At 48.7% G+C, this 22,798-nt stretch overlaps 1 protein-coding gene across 3 annotated transcripts in view; it reads right to left on the bottom strand.

Moving 5' to 3' along the window:
* CREB3L1 (cAMP responsive element binding protein 3 like 1) overlaps positions 1-22,798 on the bottom strand; it is a 50,376-nt gene that overhangs the window by 5,040 nt on the left and 22,538 nt on the right. For 2 of the 3 annotated variants that reach the window (XM_064512658.1, XM_026107532.2), the window contains exons 2-9: positions 17,328-17,556; positions 12,390-12,550; positions 10,641-10,719; positions 9,548-9,708; positions 8,778-8,927; positions 7,997-8,055; positions 5,635-5,703; positions 3,112-3,211 (exon numbers count right to left, since the gene is read on the bottom strand). In XM_064512658.1, the coding sequence (XP_064368728.1) occupies positions 3,112-3,211; positions 5,635-5,703; positions 7,997-8,055; positions 8,778-8,927; positions 9,548-9,708; positions 10,641-10,719; positions 12,390-12,550; positions 17,328-17,556 (1,008 nt within the window). The remainder of the gene's footprint in view (positions 1-3,111; positions 3,212-5,634; positions 5,704-7,996; positions 8,056-8,777; positions 8,928-9,547; positions 9,709-10,640; positions 10,720-12,389; positions 12,551-17,327; positions 17,557-22,798) is intronic. The other variant, XM_064512657.1, reaches the window with a different exon arrangement.

The following is a 22,798-nucleotide window of genomic DNA, read 5'->3' as shown; positions in this document are numbered from 1 at the left end:
GACTGGGATCCAAGCAGCATTTCTTGATTGCTTTTTGAAACAGTCAACTCTAGTGTACCAATGAGGCGATTATTTTCAGCTCATGCCTAAGTAACACACAGAAGCTGGTACATCAAGATAAGATTAACCACCAGTGGATTTCAGATGTGGAAGACCAAATAATAGCACAGTGATACTATGCTATGCAAAGCAGAAGTTTAACTTTCCTCTTCATGACTGGTTTTAAAGTCAATTAAACATAGGCTGCATGGATGCTGTCTATGCACGTCACATCAGGTACACAAGGGATTGAAAGCCCTCTACCCAAGAAAGAACTTGTGAAGACAAGGGAAAAAAAACACCATACTCTGAATAGATATTGCTTTGAATAACCACAGCCAAATACAGCCTTCAGAAAGGGGAGCCAGCTCCATGAAGCCTTTTCTTCTCTTCTAAAACTAAACAGTTTTATGGGCAGGGAAAGAGCAGAATACGTAACATCTTGCTTTAGCAAGGCTTTCCACTAGGGCTTTGCAACCCTTCATTGTCTTTATTCTGTTCTGTTTCAGGTTAACTTTGAGTGATGTTGTTCTGATTCGGTTCTGGTTCAAGTTCTACAGCATTTCATAACAAAAGCTCTTTCTTTGAGTCTGAGCACAGTTCATCTTGCTTTTGACCATCTCACATAACGTCCTTTTAAAAAAATGGGGAAACTAATCTAGAGGAAACTACTGCAAAACCAGTCAGAAAGGTGGATGCAAAATTCATCAAAAAATAAGTCCTGAGAGAGTAGTTATCAAATTGTTCACAGTCAAACTGGGAGGATGCAGCAGATGGAGTAGCAAAGAGATCTGCTGTGGCTCTTGCAAGAGTCAACATTTTTAAGCCTGACTTGGACAACAGACTGTGTCAAATCTGCAGATGGGAGCAATTGCAAGCAGACTGGCTTTTGGTCAGGATTAAAATTAAAAATGATCTTGACTAAGGGGAGGAGTGGTCCAAGAGAACAGAAGGCAGATCCACATAGATGAACGCAGAGGCCTGAGAGGTGGCAAGACAGATTAACAGAAGAAACATGACTGTGAATAAATTATCAGGCAGCTGTTCTACAGAAGAGGATCTGGGAGTTAAAGGGGAGCACAAGATGGACACAGGTCAGTGTCACTCTGCAAAGGGCAAACCTCAGCCTTGGGCGTATGAACAAGCCTTCTGGCTGACTGGTTGCACAGGCCTTTGGGTGGAATGCTCTGTCCAGTTTTGGACCCTGCATTTCCAAAAATATGTGAGGCAATTGGAGAAAGCCTGAAAAAGACCTGAGAATGAGCAGTGATTCAGAAGTTCTGCCTACAAGAGAAGACTGAAGAAACTGTGATGATTTAGTAGAGCAGACTGAAGGTAGTTGCTTGAAAACAATAGTTTTCTAATATGTAAAATGCAGCTGCACAAAGGGAGGATAAACTGATCCTGCTTCCAGTGAGTAGAAGAAGTTATAATAGGCTTAAGCAGCTGCTAGGAAGAATCAGATGAGATATCAGGAAAGCTTTATCTGCGTAAGATAGCAAAGCACTGGACTCTACCACTGCAGACCTTCAAGAACTGGTTGGACAAACATCCACAAGGAATGACATACGGATAGAAGGGAAGGGTCCTCTGCTCCACTCCTATGCCACAAGGTATGGCTATTCTACATATCTGCTGTGACAAAGAGTGCTCTATTTGGAGAAGAAATGGACAATGGGAACCAGGAGGCCTACAAGAGGAACTAACCAAAGAGAAAAGCAAATTACAAATTCTTGAAATGCTTCAAAGCTCAGAAGCCTGTTAGAGAGTTCGTGTGTGGGCTGGGATGCTGTGGAATGAAGGGAGCAGCAAGGAGAGATAAGACATTGCTGGGAAGCTAAATTAGGTATCTTATCAGCCCATAGCACAGGAGATGTCTGGAAGGTACCTCTCCTGGATTTGCTCATTTCAGGTAACAGTGATGAAGAACTGCTGTAGCCAGGGGTGCTCTGATGAGTTGCTGCATTAAGGAGCAATGAGTCACTGGGCCCAGCTAGGTCACACCCAAAAATGTGGAAAGAACTTGGGAATGTAGCAATCGAGCAGCCAGAAGAAAAGACAATCTCTCATTAAAATCTGTTCTGACATGGTGGCAGCAAAGAGTAACAAAATTCTGAGCAGATTTTGAAAACAGAAAGTGCTGGGAGTTACAGAGCAGGGGCTCTGGAACCAAGGAAACTGACTGAATCAAGACTGAACCAGTAAGCTCTCAAGACATTGGGGGTGCTGAGAAGCTGGAGCAAACATCTCACTAGCTATCTGTATTTCATCACAGTTACCAGCATAGAAGTGATAACTAGATGACTAGATAGCTTTGAAAAAGCTGTCACAAACAGCTATCATGACAATCCTTCAAAGGCATCACAGGGTTGGAGTGTTATTTTTATCTTGGGTCAGAAAATGTCCCCCAGGCAAAAAGTAAGATGAGGAATAAACAGTCGACTCTTATGGTCACAGACTGGCATGCCCTAAAGCTCCACAGTGAAGCCAAGATTGCTTAAGGATGATTCTCCATGATGAGAAATGAGAGGCAAGCAGGGATTACCGAAACCAACGGATGACCCCAAATCATTTTGGCTGGTCAAAAGAGCAAACAGGAGGAATTCCAGCTGGATTTAACACAGCCTGATGTGCAGACAGAGCAAGAGCAGATGCCATTTCTTGCTGATAAACACAAGGTAATGCCCACTGGGAGGAATACTCAAACAGTTCATCCATCCTGCTGAGTTAAACATTAAGCATTACCAACTCAGCAAAAGAAAAATCTACCCATTATGATGGGAGCTCACTGAAGATTTTTTGCTGACTCTCCAATACCTAATGAAAAGCAAACCAAGTGATCTTTTGCCCAAAGAACAAGATAGTGAAAATGCAGGAATTATTCTAATGCTGCTGCATAAACAACTGACAGCACTCACTGTGTAACATAGAGCCCGATTCTGGTCACTGTAACACAAAAAGAGAGAACAGCTATAACAGGCGGGGTGATGGAGGCTGGGCAGAGATAGGCAATCAGACAAAGCCTTCTGGGGAAGCACAGCCAATAAGCAAGGAAGAAAATGAAGCCCATACCATTAGGCAGGTCCCAGTCTGTGTGGAAGCCATTTTGTAAGGTCTGGAGACCTTCCCAGCCACCAGAGCCTGCAGCTTCTGTAACTGCTGAAGCAGAGTCCTGAGATAGGAAAAAACAAAACTGAAACTTCATAAAGAGGTGACAGGTAGTGAGAGATGCAAGAATATCACTAACCCCTTCCTGCTTTAACCCGGTTTTCACTTCTTACAACATTACATCTCTCCCCGTTGTTCTATCTTGCCCAAGTTCTCCCACCAAACAGGCTTGGGAAGCACTAAACAAAAAAGTGAATTTGAAATATGAATTGTGCAAGAACTGGGGGAGAAACACCCTGTGAGGTGCCATAGTAACCTCCTGCACCACCTTCTTTCAGTCTCCTCACTGGTACACCCAACACAATCTTCATTACAGTTACCCATGGGTATAGATGTCCCATTCATTTAGGATTTCTGGGTGCCTCAAAGCCCAGTCAATAATTTTCCAAAGCAATGGAGATATGGGCTACCATGAAAACCAAGCTCTGGGATGGAGGCTGAACTTTGCAGTCAGGGTCAGACAAAGCAAAGGGGCCAGCCTGCTCCCACTCCACTCAGAGACACATGCTCTGTAGTTCGACCTGTCCCCCGAACCATATGGTGGAGAGAGAAATAAAAAACAGTTTTGATCCCCTCCAGCTTCTTCACTTTTGGCAAACTCTGCAGAAGGATGTGGGCAAAGCCAAATGCTGAGTTCAGAAATTAATTCATCCTCTGGCTGGCCTGGCTGGAATGCATGCAAAGGTCTCTCTGCCCCATTTAAATGAACACAGGCATCTGCACACACAAACGCAGAACAGTGGTAGGTGTGTTAGTAAGAGCAGATGAACCTTTTGCTGGACTGGTGAAGAAATCTGGGATGAGGGAGACTAACTACAGAGCACGCAGCTCCCAAGGGTCCCAGATTACCAAAATACAGACTTCTGAGTGTTTCCTCCTGGGAGCATTGGCTGTTTTATACAAATATGTTGGAGCTTTTATAAAATGCCAGGTCCTGGAGCCAGGAGGTCACAGGAGAATCCCAGCTTTGTCTCTTTCCAAATCCCCTTCTGCTCCTTGTACATATGGAGAGAAGCACAGAGAGTCCCCCTGGCAGCACTCAGAAACCAAACCCAACTAGAAACAACACAGTGTGTATTTCGAAAAAAAAATCTCCTGCCTTTTAGGCCAATCTCTTGATTTTGCAGGGTGGGGCTCGCGCTTTTTCAACACTGGGGGCTGCCTGTGCTCTCAGCAAAGTTGGGGAGGCAGGCCATGCCCTGTGAGCGAAGCTGGGTGGTGATGTCTCCGGCAGATGGCAGGCTCCAGCCACCCACACGCCTCACCAAGGCCCTGCCTGACAGCCCTGGGGTCCTGGGAACAGCATCTGGCCTGGAAGCTGAGGTCAGAGCACTCATGTCATGAATGAGAGGAAAGGCAGGTAACAGACCCTCAGGGAGTGCTCTGCAGCCCCTCGCAAGCTCTAGCAGCAAGAAAGGGTCAGGGCGGGGGGGTGGGAACTGTCTCCCTGACTATATTTCTTCCCTTTGATCAGAGCTGGCAGGGTGGTAGAAATGGGGCTATGGAAATGGGCTTCCCCCTCACCACCCCTGCAACTGATCCTGCCCTTGCTCAAACCTACCATATCCAGCAAGAGCTGGGCCCTCCTCCAAATTCTGCAGCCATTCCCACTGCAGGGGCATGAGTCTTCCTTATTTGCTTCCAAATAAGCAAATTCACCTGGCAATCAGTTTGCCAGCTCTGCATATTGGGAGCACAAGCGCTCACCAGATTCTCAGGCGAGGGAGCCAGAGACCTGCTTTGGGGCTGCAGGAGAAGCTTGCTCCTTTTGGGTGAGCAGCAACAGCAGCAGATGGGAGTCAGATCCTCCAGGCTTCCTTTGCAAGGGGAAGAGGCAGGCCAAGGGCTGGGGAGCTGCAGGGTTCCCACTGGTTTCAGATGCAGAGGGAGCTGCCTTGGATTACATAGGAGCTGGTATCTCTACCCCTATTAGAGGAAGGCACTTTCCTCATGTCTGCCAAGTCTGTTCAGTTCTTTCTCTAAGGAAACCCAAAACAGCCACATTATGCCCAGGGCCTTGTCTTCTTCCAAGAGCCTGAGAGCTGAAACAGCAGGTCTGAGAGGCTGGTGTTAGGGGCCTCCCTCAGTGCAGCTAGCCTGGAGACAGCCAAAGGCCTGGAGGGCTGTAGGGAGGGCAGCAGGAGCCCAAAGGGTGGCAGGGAGAAGGAGGAAGAGATGTGAAAAAGCTCTTCCCTCCCTCCTCTCACTGCGGCGTGGCCTGGCCGTCCCAACACAAACATTCCAGGCTCGCTAACCAAACCCAGCTGCCTCGCTGCTGCCACGGGCCGAAAACCAGCGCCTCACCGAGCAGCACCCATCCTGCCAGAGGATGGGGGAGAACTGCCTTGCTCTTCTCACCATCCTGCCCACACACTCCCATGCCCTCCCTTCCTGCCCACACACCCCACAGAGTTTGGCCCTGCTCACCTGTTTGCATTTTCTAAGGTCTCCACTTTTTTCCAGAGTTCATTGTTTTCCGTTGTGTATGTTTCAACCCTGCAGAGATAAAACCCACAGCCAGTTAGTTTTGAAGGCCAGAAAGATGAAACAAATGTAGTTCTTGCCTCTCTTGGGTTGTGGAGGCTCAGCAGCCTCATCCATCATCTGCAGATATGGTCCTGTAGCCCAATGTTCATGACCAGTCTGTCTGCAGTCAGCCAAACAGATCAGAGATGAGACTGCAGGTGGAATCTGTTATGTACAACAGTGCATGCACAGACCTTTGTTCTGGCTCTCACTAGGACTGGAAGAGCCATTAGCACTGGGTTACATGCACAATAAGTCAGGACGGACCCAAGGCTACAGAGACATTTCCATCACTTCCAAAACCCCCTAGTGAGCATGGGAAATGAACAGGGGGACAAAACCAGATCTCTCTCACTCAAATGGAAAACCTGCTCTGGCTGTGCACTTTGCACATGAAAACCAGGCAGTTCTGTGCAAATGTTGGGCCAGCTTTGACTGTAGGCACTTGAGGGCAGCAGAGAACCTGCAGGCTCCCTCCCACCCTTTCTTGGGGAAAAGTGGTTATGCTGCATTTGGGACAGTAGAAGGGGTTATCTCCAGGAGGAAGACGAGCAGCCAAGAACACAACCGATCACGTGGGAGGTTTCCAGTACAGCCTCCAAACCAGGAGTTCCACGTAAAAACTGGTCATACAATGAAGGTTTCAAACTGAATGGTCAAGCACCCAAATGCAAATTTTGTACAAACCAGCTCTTACAGAAAGTCAAGTTGACCAAAGGCTTGTTGCATTAAAATAAAATATTGACTGCTGCTTTTGGTTCACATTTTAACCTGTCATTGTTTGAAAGTCAACTGTCACAGCAATGCACTATTGTAACAAAGTGCTGAGTACATGCAGGCACCACAGCTACAGCTGGGGAAGAGGCCCAGCACAGAAAGCCCCTGACCTGTCACTCAAATGAGGCCAGTCAGTTCCCTGGGGCCTCAACTTGCAGGATATTGGCCTCAATGTGAGCCACCAGGAGGAGGTGATGTGCTTCCACTCCTAGACACACATGCACACCAAGGAGCCACTTATGGAACGGCATGAGAACTTGAAGGTGCCTTGAGTCATCTGTTTTCATTTGGCATTTCTGTGCACTTAGACAAGACAAACAAATATCATCAGGGAAAAGAGTTAATTAAGGTTAGGTTTGGGGGTTGTTTTTTTCCCCAACTTTCCATTTTGCTGCTCTCAGGTGGTATTAATAAACAGGGAAGAACATGGTATTTAAACAGAAGTGTGAGTTTGCACCTGGATCCCTGCATGCTTCTTTGCTGGGAAAGCCCACTGGGGAGACTCTTGTGTTGGGGGCTGCTAGTATAGAGAGAATCACAGGATAAGGCCCTCAAGGGTTATTTTCTACCCTGTTAGTGTCAGGTGATGTCACCTTAGGCTTGCATCTGCCACATAGGCAGGAACTGAGGGTTGCAAGCAGAAAGCCAAAGATCAGGCAGGGCAGGGTGGAATGGAAGTGACTGTGGGGAATAACTATAGTGCAAGGTTTTTCTTGCTATCAAATATTTGTGTCCACCCTCACAGAGCGAGGGGAGAAAGCTGTGTTCAGTGCCCTGAAATGGCCTGCTCCCTATGGCACATGCAAAATGGGAGCAACTTCCAGTGGGGAAACATGACTCTTATCCAAAATCCCACCTTGCCAGGAGCCAAAATGGCCTGTGTTCAGCAGGAGACCAGCCAAACTAAGCAGTCAGAAACACAAGGCTTCTAGAGCAATCTTCATCCTGCAAGAGGATTTCTAGGAGGGAGGGGAGTCAGGGCAGGATCCCAAACCAAACTTCTGTGCAGCCAGACTTGCAAGGAATCGTACTATTTGAGCAATTCAGTAGTGTAGTGTGTTGAAAAGAAGCTTCTTTCTCTGTAGTCCCCTTGCAAGTCCAGTGTCTGCTGAAAATTTCCCACTGCTTGTCCCAGGACAGGATCGGGTGCTGAGTCTCACAAGGAGACAACTGACACCCCTGCTGCTCCACTGACATTTTAAACTTCATAGCCTTGATAAGGAGAGGTTCTCAAAGTCAGTCTCAGTGCTGGAGTGCTACTGTCACTGGGAGAAGAGGGTTTGGGACCATCCTTGTACCATACAGGGAATGGCAGGGGGAGCCTAGACCCTGACTAAGCCACTTTTGAGCTGAGACGCAGTGGGGAAGAATAATTACAGCTTAATGGGACCAAAAGGGCTATCAGAGCCAAAAAGTACTAGAAAGCAGGGGCTGAGGAGGGTCAGGGCTCCTTTTTCAAAGGTAATTCTGAGAAGATGACACTTACTTTTTCTCTAGACACTCCACATATTCCTTCTTCTTCCTGCGACTCTCTTGAGCAGAGATCTGTGAAGGAGGGGAGCCATTAGAAAGTCAGTATCAGAAGTCTCAAGACACTTCCTTGTGGGTCCTTCATCTTGTCTGTTCCCTGTACACATAGTACCCTGAAGTAAATGGGGAAGTCACCTCACAGTTTGCCATTTCTACCAGTTTCCAGGCCAAAACTGGGAGGAATGGAAACTGCAGTCATGTAGTCCTCTTTGGCTTGTAGGTCACAACCTTTTTTGGGAGTACACCTGAACCCCTTGCTGCTGAGAGCATCCTTGAGATTGTTCTGACCTCCTCTGACTCACACAGGTACGTGCAATGGCTATCTAGGCAGATTCTGCCCCAGACCACTTCTGAGTCACTGGGTGACTAATCCAGGGTCTCATCAGTTCTCCCACAGGATGATTGCTAATAAGTCTTAAAATCTCACAGCCTCTGCCTGGCTGATGAGCTCCATGCACCACCCATGTCCTCCATCATGCAGTGGTTCTTGTCTTCCTCCACTGGGGCCATGCACTCTGAGGAGCCTGGCTAGAAGGCAGACTCCTTAGATCCAGCTGTGTGCAGAGCCTCACCCCGCAGCAATCATTCCTGAAGGCCAGGAGGTCTTGCCAGTGCACTAAAGGCAGGGTCCCATCCCCTTCAGCAGCACCACAGCTTGGGGAAACTATAGCGCTCGTTGGCTGAGAATGCTCTGAGATCATGGGAACTGCATGGTTAAGTATTTGGGCAACAGTCACCTTGTTCTTGATTTTCCTCCTGACCCTCTTCAGTGCTTTCTCCTCTGCTTTGGTGAGGGGCAGCTTGGTAGGAATGGGGTAGCCCTCAGCGATCAAGGTGCGTTTCTCCTCTTCAGTCAAGAGCAGAGGGCCAGAAGTCCCTTGTAACTTCTGAAATACAGAGGGAACAGCTATCAGTGTCAGCAAGGAGTCCCGTCCCAGTGGTCCTCCTTAAAGCCTTGCAGAGCAGCTGGGGGCTTAGTATAAATAGATCAGACAACAAATAGGCAGTGTTCTTCCCTGCCCTCAGCCTCCAGCTCCTGCACAACTCATCAGCTGCCTTCCTCTTTACCTGGGAGGGCATCTGCTCCCTTGTGGTGTGGCAGGCTAGATGCTTGTGCTGCAGCACCCTGCCAAAGAACTTTTGGGCAAAGGTTAAAACATGGTCTGGTTATGGGAATTCTTGGTTATTCCTTTTTCTTCCATTAATCTCCTGAAAGAGCCGCGCAGTGCATGGGTCATTTCCCAAAGTATGGGATGAAAGACAGTACTTACTAAAACAAGGTAGCCACTGGTAGGCATTGTGCAAGACTCACTGGCCTCTTCTGACTACTGTGAACACCACACTGTCCCCACACCCTCATGCTAGGATATCACATTGCTTTGCCAGGACATTTCAGCATGGAGACCTTAACAGGGACAGGATGCCCCACATGAGCCTCAGCAAGCCTCCTGCCCACTCTGAGCATGAAGGAGCCCTGTATCTCAATGATGTCCTGCTGCCTTCTTACATGTGGTGCTGTGAGGAGAGGTGAGGAGGAGATGGCAGTAGAAGAGCGAGCAGTGGGTCGGGCTGGGCTGGAGGGAGGCAGGGACCGGGGGCTCTGAGATCCATCGCTGTCACTGCCATGGCTGCTGGGGGGAGTTGGAGGCATCTGCACCAGGTCGTCTACTGAAAAATAAAGAGAGCAAGTCAATTGCTATCATGTCAGCCTATTGTGACAGGCATAGGGCTGGGAGTAGCAACAGGGAAAGGCACTGCCATAAAACAGGATTGAAAGGAGAAGGTGATGAGCCTCACAAGAGGGGTGGTCAGAGAACAAGGCTGGGCTGAGCTTTGCCCAGGACAGAGGTGAGACTGATTTCAACTGTGCTGAACTAGGAATTGCAGGCATCAGACAACTGGCAGGGGCTTTGCCAAGACACTAAGGGTATTTACAAAGCAGTAAGATACCCCAATGTCAAACAAAATAGAGTACAAAGCCTATGGTGTTTTGCTCCATAGCCTGTTCACATGCTTAGGAAGCTCTGTAAGAGAAGAGCTCTTCCAAAAGCACCACAGGGCTCGCATACTTGCCAGCATACTTGACTCAAGGGGCTCTGGTCACTTAGTTGGTTGCCAAGCACTTGAAAATTGTCCCCACTTTGTATCGGAGAGCCCTGAGAGTCTTAATGGAGGTGTGACTATGCAAAAGGAGCGTCTCTCAGGAGCAGAGTGGGAGTTCCTATACCACATTCATTTGTGCATCAGCAGATGCTTGGGTTTCTTTCAAATTAAATTGGATACTGAATTTCCTGACTTTCAAATGTTTTTTTTTTGGATAACAACAAGGTCCCTGTGAGGATTTTAAAGGCACTTTTGCATATTTCCAGCTCTGAGGTAGCCTGTTTTGCCTGGGAGTCCCTGTCTGAACAACCCTGTGCATGGCCGTTGGTCCAGACACTGATCTGAGCTGGATCAGTGCTCACTCCTCTGTTAGTCTGTACCCCAGTAACACCTGGTATGCATTGCTCTGTTCTCAGATATTGTTTCTCCTCCCTTTGTAGGAATGATCTGGGTAATTTAGAGGGATGTCTGTCAACCAGCAAGTTCTGTCTTCTTACCTGCAGGTACATTTAGAAATTGGTTCACCTCTTTGGGCTCAGCTTTGATCACAGGTGCTGGAGTCATTTCTATGGGAGTCTGTGGAAGAGAAGCAGAAGGAGCTCTTGGGCACTGTCATATATCTGCCCTGCCCACAGGGCTTCCACCAGCTCTGCTCATAGCTGCTGCTCCCTGCTCTCTGTTCTGCCGCATCTCACAGCTATGCCCCAGAGCCCACCTCCCACTGCACACAGTAGCAGCCAGAAGTCCAAACATAACCCCCACAAAGTCTCCATTGCTGGGCACACAGAGTGCAAACACACGTTTGCTGAGAGAGAGGCAGTGGCAGGTAGATATGCAGCCAACCAATGCACATGTTTTCCTTGGCCATTCTCCCCTTGCTAGGCCCAGAGAACGCAATTTAAACCACCCCCTGCATTACCATGGGAAGTTCCTCTTTGATCTGCCTTCATTAGATATGGGAGTATAAATAGAACTCGGATAGAAAAAGAACAAAACCCCTGTCCTGCTCACATGATTTTTAGCAGGGCCACCAGGCAGCTGTTTCCAATCAGAGGGGACTGAGAGTTAAATAAGGGTACTTTTCTTCCCAGCCAGGCTGTGCTGCCCCTCAGCTCCCAGGCTCGCCAGCCCCCAGCCCACCAGAGGCCGGGGGAGTTTTTACACTGAACAGATACACTGCAAACTGCCCCAGACTGTAAACACAGCTGAGAGAGCACCATGGTACAGCTGCCGAGCACACACAGCGGAGCTTCGAGGGCACAGTAAGTTCGAGCTGTGTAAATAACGGAGGAAGTTTGTGCACAGTTTTGGCTGGAAGTACCCATTTGTTTTGGATGGTTGTTTAAAAGGGAAGTAGCTCAGTATGAGTGAAAAAAGGAAGTGAACCCCAGAGATGCTCTACTGTTATCTACAGAGCTGCTACAAGATAGTCCAGGTCTGGTGACGCTGGCCAGACCTTCCTTTCCAACACAGCTGAACTCAAGGCCAGCCAAACTGAGCCCCAGCTTCCTCCCACATACCAATGGCATAAATGAGTCTGCTTCACACAAACAAACTTTTTAAGAACTTAGATATTAGCAAGAGACTTGGCCTGTTGCTTCTTAGAAATAATAGTCCTGCTGCTTCATAGGCAAAAGCAAGCGGGACCTGGAGTGGGACCACCATTTCCAGAGAGCAGTTTAGAAAAGTGTGATAAGCCCAAGGCCATGAAAAAAAAAGACAGTGGCAGAAAAGGGGTCTGTGCTCAGGAGCAGTGGGGTCATTGGCATCAAATTAATTGACACTGTCCTCCCACGCAGAATGTAATCCCTAGTCGATGAAAATAAACTAAGAGTGGCTACAGAAATATTGGCAGATTGGAGGGGACAGGCCTCCAGCACATGCAAGCTTAAAAGCCTTTGGGTTCTGTGCCAAGGAAATAGGCTTGTATTTAACCCAGATTGTAAAGCTGGAGAAAATCCTCCTTCCATCATTTTCTCTGGAAGGATAAGCTGCCTTGTACCTTCACTCAAGGGATCAAGAACACATTTCTAACTAGCATCATGTTTGGTACTGTTCTAACTGCCATTTCGAGAGAAGAAGGACAAATAATGCAATATTTGGGCTTTGGCTTTGTATCACCTTCCTTTTTCTGCCCAGCAGCTTAATCACCTAACAGGACTCTGCAGTGACATGGCAGGGTCCACATCACCTGGGGTGCTGCTCTGTCAGAGCCCTGGTTCCCAATGGATCTTAGATGGGCTCACCTCCTCAGGGGCTGGCAGTCTCTGCAGAGGGTTGAGGTTCAGCATTGGTATGGAGCTGGCAGCTAGCTGGGACTCAGGCAGGTCTAGAGCCAGGTTCTGTTCCTGTTTCACCATGATGGAGCAGAGCTTGGGCCCCAGAGACCACACTCCATTCTCCAGCTCTGAAACATGCACAATGTGAGAGTCAAACTCCAGCAAGAACAGGGCAAAAAAGAGAGACCCATGCAGACAGCCTCCCCCCTCGTCTGGGGAGGCTGCCTTTCCAAGTCTAGCACTGTCACCACACAAGCATGCGCAGGCCCACAACACAGAGCACAAAAAGGAATGAACCCCCAGCATGCAAGGATCAGACAGGATGGAGCTAGAGGGATCGTGTCTCTGCTCTGCTTTCCTCTCCCTGCACAGCCAGAGTGGTGGAGGACAGCTGTGGGGCTTCTTCCTGCAGTGATATCTTGGTCTGATCTTCTGGAGCTTATTTATATTTAGAGCTCAGTGAGAGGAGGAGGCTAGGCTGTTGTTCCTTAGGAGTTATGGCCAGCATCACAGAGGTGCCAGATCTGTTACTAACAATGGCACCATCTCTGTGCTGGAGAGCTGGCAAGAGGGCAAATGTGAAGACAGCAAAAGGCTGACAGGAGGCTATATGAACTGCTCCAGCCTCCTGCCGACAACATTGTGACAAAGAGCAAGCTTTGTCACATGACAGCAGGAGAGGAAGGAGGACCACTTGTGTGGAAGGATCCAGTGTGGCACCTCTTGCATGGCCAATCCCATCAGTCGCACCTCAGAGGTCCCCTTCTCTTGCCCGCTCTGCTCAGAGGGCCTGCTGCGCACAGCTATGCCTGGCTGCAGTTGCCAGCAAAGTCAGGAGCAGCGTAGAGAGAAAGGAAGTGTCTCAAGAAAACTGAATGGAGCTGTGTGGGGATGTTCTGCTGTCCCCTGCCTGCTCTGTCCTCACACACACTTGTGACACAAACCTGCCTGGCCAGTGGCAGCAGAGCTCCCTGAGCTATGATGTAGGCAGCGGGAGATTAGCTGCAGCTCAGATGGGGAAAAAAAACAGCTAGGCAGGAGAGCTGCCTGGGCTCAGCTTTTAAGTTTTGGTCCCCTCATTGCTCTTCAAACACTTCAGCCTGCCAAAAAGCTACTCCTAGCTGGCCTGGAGCCTACATCCTCCTCCCTAATCCTCATCCCTTCCTCTTCTCTTTTATCTGACAATCAGAAGTGCGTTTGCCTTGACACATGACAGACTTCTGCTAAGTGTGTCACCAGATAGTGTCCGAGTTGGCTCAAGGCACAAGGCCACATTTGGGCTCACTTGCCAGACCCTCTGCACTGCTCTCTCCACTTAGAGCACCCATGGACTCAGGGGAGTTGCCTAGATGTCAGCTGCCCAAAGCAGCTCTTCAGTGCAGCTCCTGGTATAGAAGACGTCCTGGCAAGGGCGGGGGGGGGGAAGGTCCTCCTCAGCTGTAGAACAGCCTGCACAAGAAAGGGCACAAGGCAGCAGCTGTTCATGCAGGAGCTGCCATCTAAACTAAACTTAAAGGCAGCTTGATCTCATCTTTGCCCATCTTAGGCTATATGGCCCCTCAGGAAAGATAGTGCAGAATCCTGTCTCTGTTTTTTGCATGCACGTAGTGGGGTTAAAGCTCAGGCAGGAATCTTATCATTTAATACAGTGTTGTCCTTGCCAGTTGTATACGTTGTCTTCCTGTCTTTGGTTTGGCACCTCTTATTTTGCTGTCTGGATAGGTGTCTCTGGCTGAAGGTCCTTCCTTCCAGCTCCCACTGTGGCAGGACATCTTCAAGCTGAGACACAAGCTGCTGTGCCCTGGCTTCTGCGCTCCTGGGGAGCTTCCCAGAACGCACCAGGGCTAGCATTGCCAGGGAGCGTCTTAGGCATGGGTGTGTGAGTGCACTGCACAGCCATGACAATGGAGAGGCTGCTGAGCAGACACAGACTGAATTGTTTTTCCTCTGTCCTGCTAAGGACACCAAGCCCACAACTAATAACGTCCCAGTTGCCCCAGTATGCTAACAGCTCTATCTTATGGAGCGAAGGAAAGCAGTGCATAGCCACAAGTATTTGCAACCAGAAAACTTGGACTTCTTCTGCCTGACCACAGCCTGTCATTGAGATGAAGGTTTAAGGGATCTTGAGAGGGCTTCCAGTCTATTCCCCTGCCCCAAGGCAAGTTCAACTATACCTGTGTCAGTCCTGACAGAGGGTTGTCCTCTTTATCTTAACTCACAGTGATGGAGACTTCACGGTTTCCCCAACAAATCTTTTCTAGGGCTTCACTATGCCCACTACAGGAAGGTTTTTCCTACTGCCTAACTTGAAGTTTCTTTACTGTGATTAAGCCTATCCTCCTTTTCTGTTGCAGAGCTCTGCATTTCTCTTTCTTTCAGGGCGTGGGGCATCCTTTGCCTGTGGGAGCGGCTGCTGAAGCAAGTTACCAGACAAAGGCGAGCAGACCACCAAGGATTCTCCCTGTTCAGACTTGACTAGGCAAGAGAGCAGCCTCCTGTCAGTCCAGACAGTCCAAGGAGCAGACACCCAAATAAGTACACGCTGTCTTCCCATTTCCTGTCTACATTCTGACCCCGATCTCTTTCCCACCCTCTGAGTTTCATCTGGGGAGCGATTGGGTTACAGACTCAGAAATACATAAGCCACCAGGGGGTCATCCAGGGATTGAGGAGGAGGCATGTGTGGACACATCCATGTTCTGCAGCCTGAGAGGATGTTTCACAGGTATGGCCAGTCTGTAATCACTGCACATACTGCTGTGTCCAGCTGGCTGAGGGATGCCAGCAAACTCATCCTCTGCTCTAGGTACTCTGAATGTAACAGGAACAAGTATGGCTCTGAGATATCCATAGCTGCCTGCGGTGGGGAGGGAAAGTGAAGGGCAGTGAAGAAGTAGGACCCATACAGATGTACAGTCACTAGCCTGAGGCTGGCCCAGCATATGCTGTTCTGCATAACCCCGGCTCTCCCTGCTCCTGGCATGGAATCATACCCTGCAGAATTGAGGGCTGGTACTGAGAAGTGGAGCATCCAGTCCGTATGTGCAAACCATCTGGAAAGCAGGCTCCACTGATAAACAAGGTCAAAATGCACCCAGCAGCTTCCCCTAGCTGACCCATATTAGTGGGGGACCGTGTGGGAAAGGGCAGGATTTGGAAGTGTTGGAGATCGCAGAAAAGCTGGAAGAAAGCTGGTAAGTAACAAGCCTCAGCCAGCTCCAAGCCTGGAGAGAGCCTGGGCATTCCTGGGAAGCTCTGAAGACCAAGCAGGCAGGCTACACCACAGTTAATGTTAAGGGAAAGCCATTCCTGGGTAATTAATTTGAAGTGAATGTCTAAAAAGGACGGAGACTGGATGGAGCTGTGCCAAATCGACCGCACAGTGTTACAAATACTGGACCTGACTCAGGGCTGCACTAGAATATGACTCATCCAATTATAAGCCAAGATAGCCCTGGAACGACGGGTTGAATTATCCCACTGCAGCACTGGGTGCATAGATACCCTTCTATCTGCAACATTAATGTTCAGGCCTTATGCCCTTGTAGAGAACTAAACTGCAGCCTCAGAGAGCAAATGCCACGTCCATCTCAAGCTCTCTTGGGTTATAACCTGCACACTCTGTGCTGGCCTCTGCCCAAGGATGAATGTCACCCTCCGTGCAGGAGCATCGTGGCCTTGCCTTGGAGAGACTACAGCTGAAGCAGAGACATGTCCAGATACAGAAGAGAGGAGAAGAAGTGGTGACAAGTGTCCCCAAGACAATTCCCTGAGATAGCTTTGTGCAGCCTGACTCCAAGGGCCATTTCACTGTTCATCCAAGGGCCATTTCACTGTTCATCCTCATGCTTTTTGCTTTTCTCATCCCCATTCCTCATCCTCCTCATTGCCAGAGCAAAATAAACATGTGTGTGTGTGCACTGATACTGGTTTGCTTTCTGTTAATTGCTGGGTTGCCTGTTTAGGCCAAGCGCTCTCCAAGAACATGCTGGGATGAGAAAGACACGTGCAAATGGACAGCTTTTTGATGCTAGGGCAGAACTTGCTCAGCCTGCCATAAGCCTCTCTCATAGCACCTCTCTGAGTGGCCCCTAGGGAATGTAGTGCTGATGGCTGTGCCCTTTGCAGGCAACAAACAGGCAACGGAGGGCAGCTTCTCTCCTCCTGCTCTGGCATTTGTTCCACAGAGCTGGGATCATTCCTGGCCATGATAGGAAGCCTCTGTCCCAGGCCTCACTCTCACACAAAGGAATGGCTTTCTTCTGTATATACTGAGCCAGTGCCACTGCTTTTTCAGGCAGCCTGGTGTCCATCAGCTGCTGGGACACCCACACAATCCCACAAATTGCAGGACTCTCTGCAAGGACAGCTCTAAAAATATCCAGTCATCATAAATTATCCTGAAATGAATTGTTTTTAAAATAGGTTTTGAAATGACTGTTCCTCTCTGTCTCCTGCTAAAAGATCTGCTGGTAAGGAAGCCACTTAGCTTTCCACAAGTACCAGCACTGGCTGCAGCCTGAGACTCATGCTTCCAATATTCAAGCCAAAACCCTGCTGACTGGTGCCAAAACAGACCTGGATCTAGGGCATCCACACCCAGGCTTGCAGAGTCCTAAAGAGGTATTGCCTGTTGCTTGCCAGAAGCTGGCAGAGCACAGAACCACAACCAATTACCATTCTCATAAATAACAGCCCAGCAAAGGAGCAATGTGACTGTCAGAGAGCAAACTGAAGGAAAAAATGTGGGCTGTATTCAGAAAGCAGCAGATCAAATTCTTCCCTGGATTAGCCATGCGCAAGCCCAAGGAATAGCCAGTTTGTCCTTATATATTGAAGACAGCCAGAGCCTCTGCTAACAGATGTGCCTGAAGCTGTGCAGTGTGCATGTCTCATGCTCACCGTTAGCATTATCTTCAGTCTTGACAGGCATGAGGGGGCTCTGGGGAGCAGAGTCTCCACTGAGGGAGTAGCTGTGCTCTGCCTGGATGCCTGGAGTGGGTGGATCCAGGTCCATGTCTAGCAGCGGGTTCTTTTCAGCCAGTACTGGGTCATCGAAGAAACTGCTGAAGAGCTCATTGGAGAAATCCTCCATGTTGTCGGAGAAGTGATCCAGGTTCTCAGAGAAATGCTGAGGAAGGACCAAGGGAGAGAGACTGTTAGTGTGAACTCCAAGAGGGATATGAGAGCTTTCCCCTGCCCTGAGAGCCAAACCCCAGCAACGCCCTGTTTAGATGGGAAAAAGTAGTTCCTATTCCTTGCTCCCATCAGTTTTGTCAAAAACACTTTGAATTAAGATGGAAATGGCCTAGGTGCTGTGCAACTTTTCCACCTACTTATTTACACAACAAGCACCCATGAAACTCTTCTGCGCTTCCTAGCATCCTCTCACTATGACATCTAGCATAGGAAAGAGCACAAGGCAAGAAATCCCTGTGATAACAAAGTGCAAGTGTGGCAGAAAGTCATGCTCTTCAGCACCTGTCCTTAGTGGCAGGCACTTTTTCATGTTCTCTGCCAGCAGCAATAGGCACTTTGATGCCCCAAAGAGCACCAAACCAGCTGCTGATTTCTATCAGAGGAAAAAAAATCAGTTGGATCAACATAACAGGAAGGCCCCCTGTTGTATTTAATTTCCTCTGGGATTTCACAGCCCCTCTGTGGACCATATGAGGCTGTCCTCCAGCCAGATAATGCTTGTGAAATTCTGCTCCCCAATGAAGTTTAAACATTACAGATGGGCTGTTAACAACAAACAACCATTCCACTAATCATTCCAGCAACAGTCAGTAAATCTGGCCAGTGCTGCTGCAGAGCTGGCTTCCTGATGCTACAGGGAACCTGCTTCCTTTGAGGCATATTCTCCTATTCAGAAGTCAGATCACTAACTTTTCCATTTGCTACAACAAAGCATTGGTTGGGCAGGGAGAAAAATGATGGCTGCCAAACACCAGCTGAAAAATTATCCCATTTGTTGGCAGATTGAAGCTTCTGGCTCAGGGAGAGGAAAGAAAAGACAGATACATTCAAGTGACTATATTACACAGACGGAACTGTGTAACTTAAATGAACTGGAGAGAGCTGAGCAAAGTCAGACTGGGTCCCTCCCTGCCTGGAAAAGCATCTGGGTGGGCAGAAAGGCATTGAAAGAAGCATATTGAAATACCAAGAGCAACAGGGTACGGATGAGAGAGAAAGTGGGAGAGAGCATACAGGTCCTAGAGCAGCGACATGAATGCCAGTGAATTCCAGTGTGATGGCCCAGCTCAAGAGAGAGCCAGGCTCCCAGAAAAGCCCTGGAGGGCATGGTGTGTATTCAGTCTTTTCTTTCCCCAGCAGTAGGACAGAGGGAGGAGTCAGCCAGAGGACCCCGGATGCTGGATCCTGCAAGTTCCTGTTCCTACAGGAAGGTGTATTTGTTTTACCTGAGCACAATATTGCTCTGTCAACAGAACACTGGCTGTGAGAGGGTTAGGGTGAGGCTAGGGAGTGAAGCAGACTCCAGCTGGACAGTTCCATGCCTCCCACCACAAGGTAGGGGAGAAGGAGAGCTGCAGCAAACTGCAACATGGCAGTGCCCTTCCCCCTCTGGTGTCATCCCCCAGCCACTTGATTTAAAAAACAGATGCCCCTGGAGCATGCTGGAAGCAGGGAAAATCCATGCTGCCTGCATTCTGCCTGACATATAGTTTTTCTCCCTCTGCTTCCTTCCCACTTGTCCAGTCCTCACACTGTCTTGAGTGACTGCCTGACACAACACCATCCAAGCCTCTCCTGGGAAGGCAGACACTGCATGTGCAGGTAAGGTGGAGAAGGCACATTCATGCTAAATCCCAATGTTCAGGCCCTCCCTGCAATGTCTGGGCTGAAGTTTTCTCCACTCATTGCCATACCCGCAGCAGGGTTGGTGAGGTAGCTTGGTAAAATCTACCCAGCCATTTCCAAGTTGCCTAGAAAGACTTCTGCAGTTGAATAAGTGACAGAAAACACCTCCCATCTGTGCCGAGCATAACCATTTTTTAGAAGGCAGCTGAGTCAGCAGAGGGAACTGTGTTAGATATTTATCAAAAAGCACTGGAAAACCAGGTTTTGTCCCATCCGATAGCAGAGAGGGGTGAGAGAGTGTACAGTTCTGAACACTAACCCCAAAGAGTGCCTGCTCATGTAACAGCTGTTCTGTGTCTTGCCTTCTCTAAACAAAACAAGCAAACACAGGATATGGACATGATAGCCGTATGGTAAGGGTGAGAATACAACTGCAGAAAAGTGAAGGGATTCAGAGTTCTGTCTGCCAACGCACAGTGAAGAGCATAGTGGAGCTGGGTCCACCATGGGCCATCAAATCGCATACTGTCATAACCATCAAAGTTAGACTGACCGTGTAAGCCTCAGGGAGGACTGGGGCCAGATGGGACAGCTGCAGAGAGAACCGCCCGAGATGCTTCTGTGTTTCAAATTTCTTTCACAACTTTGCATTAACAAAGGCAGAGGTGGGAGTGAAGACAGTTAGGGAAAAGTTGCACTTATGCAGAAGTTCCACACACTACCTTTCAGCAGCATCCCAACCACAGTTAGTTCTCTTGGTCAGTCAGTGGTCTTCCTATTGTAGGACAGACCTGCCCACAGAGAAGAGGAGGAGATGTGTCTCTGGGTTTATTTTAAAACCAAAGAGTCACCTCAGTGGCAGCTAAGGCGTGACAGATCAGTAAAGAGGGCAAGGGGCTGAATATCAGAACCTTGACACAGGCAACATAATTGGCAGAAGTAATTGCAGATTTCTGGTACTTCTTTTAGACACCACAAAGCAGGCTCTCTGGCGGACCTCCCTGCTTGGAAATGAGGAAGCATTGCTGTTCTCCCAAATGCACAAGAGGCCAGCTCCTCAAGAACCTGTTCTCTCCCAAGAGACAGAGACTGACTGCACAGTGAGGAGAAAACATAGGTGATGAGCAGAGAATGAAGCTCACACCTTCCCTGGAAATCTAGAAATATTGCAGCAGGTACCATTCCCTGAGATCCTGGGTCTGATCCTCCAGCAAAGCTAAATCCTGGAAATGCCTTCTCATCAAAGCAGCCCCTTTTCATCTTTCACCAAGCACACATTTACCAGTTCAGCATCTCTAAATGGGAGTGGTGGAAAGAAGGGAATACTGTGTTTAAGGTTAGGTATCCTCTGCGATTGGGAATAATTATGGTTATCATCAAAGATGGCAGAAGGGATCAGGAACCCTGAAATAGGAAGTTTACCCACAGCTATCACAGAGCTGAATACTGGTATTTTAATCAGAGAAGATGGTAAGAGGCTGGAGGCAATAGAAGGTAGGAGAAAGGAAGGACAAAGTAAAAGATGGCAACATAGCTTTATAACTCCACAATGGAGACTAAAGGACAAGTAGGAAGCTAACGCAAGTCCCAGGAAGACTGCTGTGTATCTTGGCTTGGCTTTGTTCTTTCCAAGAGGAGAGATGCCAACAGATGTTAACCTTAGAACAGACTTCTAAGCAGTAAAGGTATGCACATAACCACCTGGTAACAGGAAAAAGTGTCCTCTTGCCCAGATACAACTGAGATGGGCAGTGTGATGGACCACCCAAAGCTTGTTTTGGATAGGTGCCATCAAACCCACTGCTAATAAGCTTAGATTCAACCAGCTAACCCAGGATGTGCCACCTGCTTCTCATCCAGTCTCCATGAATATGGTGAGGGAGCTGCACCTATTTGACAAAACACAGAGAAGGCCACAGCTGTTTTCTTCCTTAAATCAAGAGAGAAGGCTCCAAGGGACCCAGGGAGTGTCTCATGGCTATATGGATCATAACAGAGCATGGGGGGGTTGGTGCTTGCCTTTTCCATGGTACTTCTGCACAACAAACACAGCGCTTACTTCTGTGTAATAAACAGAAGCAGATTTATTCCCCAATCAAGCGGACTGTAGTGGTCGTTCCAAGAAAGTCACTTGCCATGGGACATGCTGGGCAGCCACTAGCCTTTCCTCCTATCCAGACTGGGGCTAGCACAGCTGAGGACCTGCACATGTCTTTGCTAACATTATTGAAGTGAAAATCTCAGCAGACAAGGAGGGGCACATATAAGTGGAAGGTCCACAAGAGTCCACAGGACTTGGATGCAAGTGAAGGTGGGACGTACAGACATGCACAAGCAGAAGAGGCTCATCTTACAGCCTCTTCAAGGTGTAGACTCTCTCCCTGGGAGCATCTTCCAGCTCCTGCTCTTCTGGGAACTGGCCAAATATTTCTAATTGTGACCATGAAGGATTCTGCAACTCTGCTGAGATTCTCCTTTAAGTTATCTCCAGTAGCTTTCATGCAGATGGGCCTGGCTTGAGCAAAGGGGACCAGAAAACTGGGAAACGTGATCTTTACCATCCTGGCCCAGAGGGAGGGGGTGTGAAGTGTACTAGGGGAAAACGGCTTCCAGATGGGATACAAAGCTCACAGCACAGTCTTATTTTGCATTATTCCCTCTTGCTATCTCCCCCTCCCTTTCACACCCTCCTTTCTTCTCCTTACCATGCTTCAAAGCCAAGAAATAGCACGAGATGTGTTTCCAAAGCTGTATTACCAGTGAGCGGTCAGGGAGGGGGCAGCCAAGGGACAGAAACGCAATGGCGAGGATGTGCTGGATTGCCTGATCCAAGCCTGATTTCTGGCTGCCCATCCCCCCATTGCAATTTTAGGAGGATGGGGAGGCAGCACCAGAAGGGGACATACCAGTGTATGCAGGTACAGAGGAGGCAAAAATCACCTCATCTCCAAGCCCAAGAGAGAGCCTTAAACTGCTCTGATGCCACAAGAGAATCTGCTCGGGCTGAGGCCACCTCAGCCACATGGAGAGAGTGCAAATCTGTCAGCCGCTGGCTCCTGCTCCCTCCCACTCCTGGTGACTGACATAGGCACTGACTCTTCCAAACATGTTTCCACCACATGTTTTCACCCTGACCTCATGCTCAGGGTTGTCTAAATAGCAAACTGTGTGTGCGTGCATGCATTTCTCGTTCGAACACCCCTTCCTGTTGTACAACAGTTATCTTGGGAGCTAATGTAAGACATCCAGACATCCAAATGCAAACTCTCTATTTCCCCCCACTCAGAGCCTGTATTAGACTTCTGGGGGCCTTCTGGGAAGGTGAGAGCCTTTCCCTCCACCCAGTTGTGTATGGGATGCCTTGAGGTGCCATGATCACAACCCAGTGGCACCACATATGGCTGAGGAGGGGACTGCTTCCTCTCCCTGAATCCACCTCTTTTCCTCTATGGTCACCCTGGTTAGGTCTGTGCCTCCCTCTCCCTTTAGCACCCCCATCTTTTGACTGTGACTTTCCCCTTCCCACCTCCAGCTGAGTTGTTTGGAGA

The sequence above is a fragment of the Dromaius novaehollandiae genome, chromosome 5 (assembly GCF_036370855.1).
Source record: "Dromaius novaehollandiae isolate bDroNov1 chromosome 5, bDroNov1.hap1, whole genome shotgun sequence".
NCBI classification, from domain to species: domain Eukaryota; kingdom Metazoa; phylum Chordata; class Aves; order Casuariiformes; family Dromaiidae; genus Dromaius; species Dromaius novaehollandiae.
Note: the sequence above shows the minus strand (reverse complement) of the source record. Positions and strands in the feature narration are given on the sequence as shown.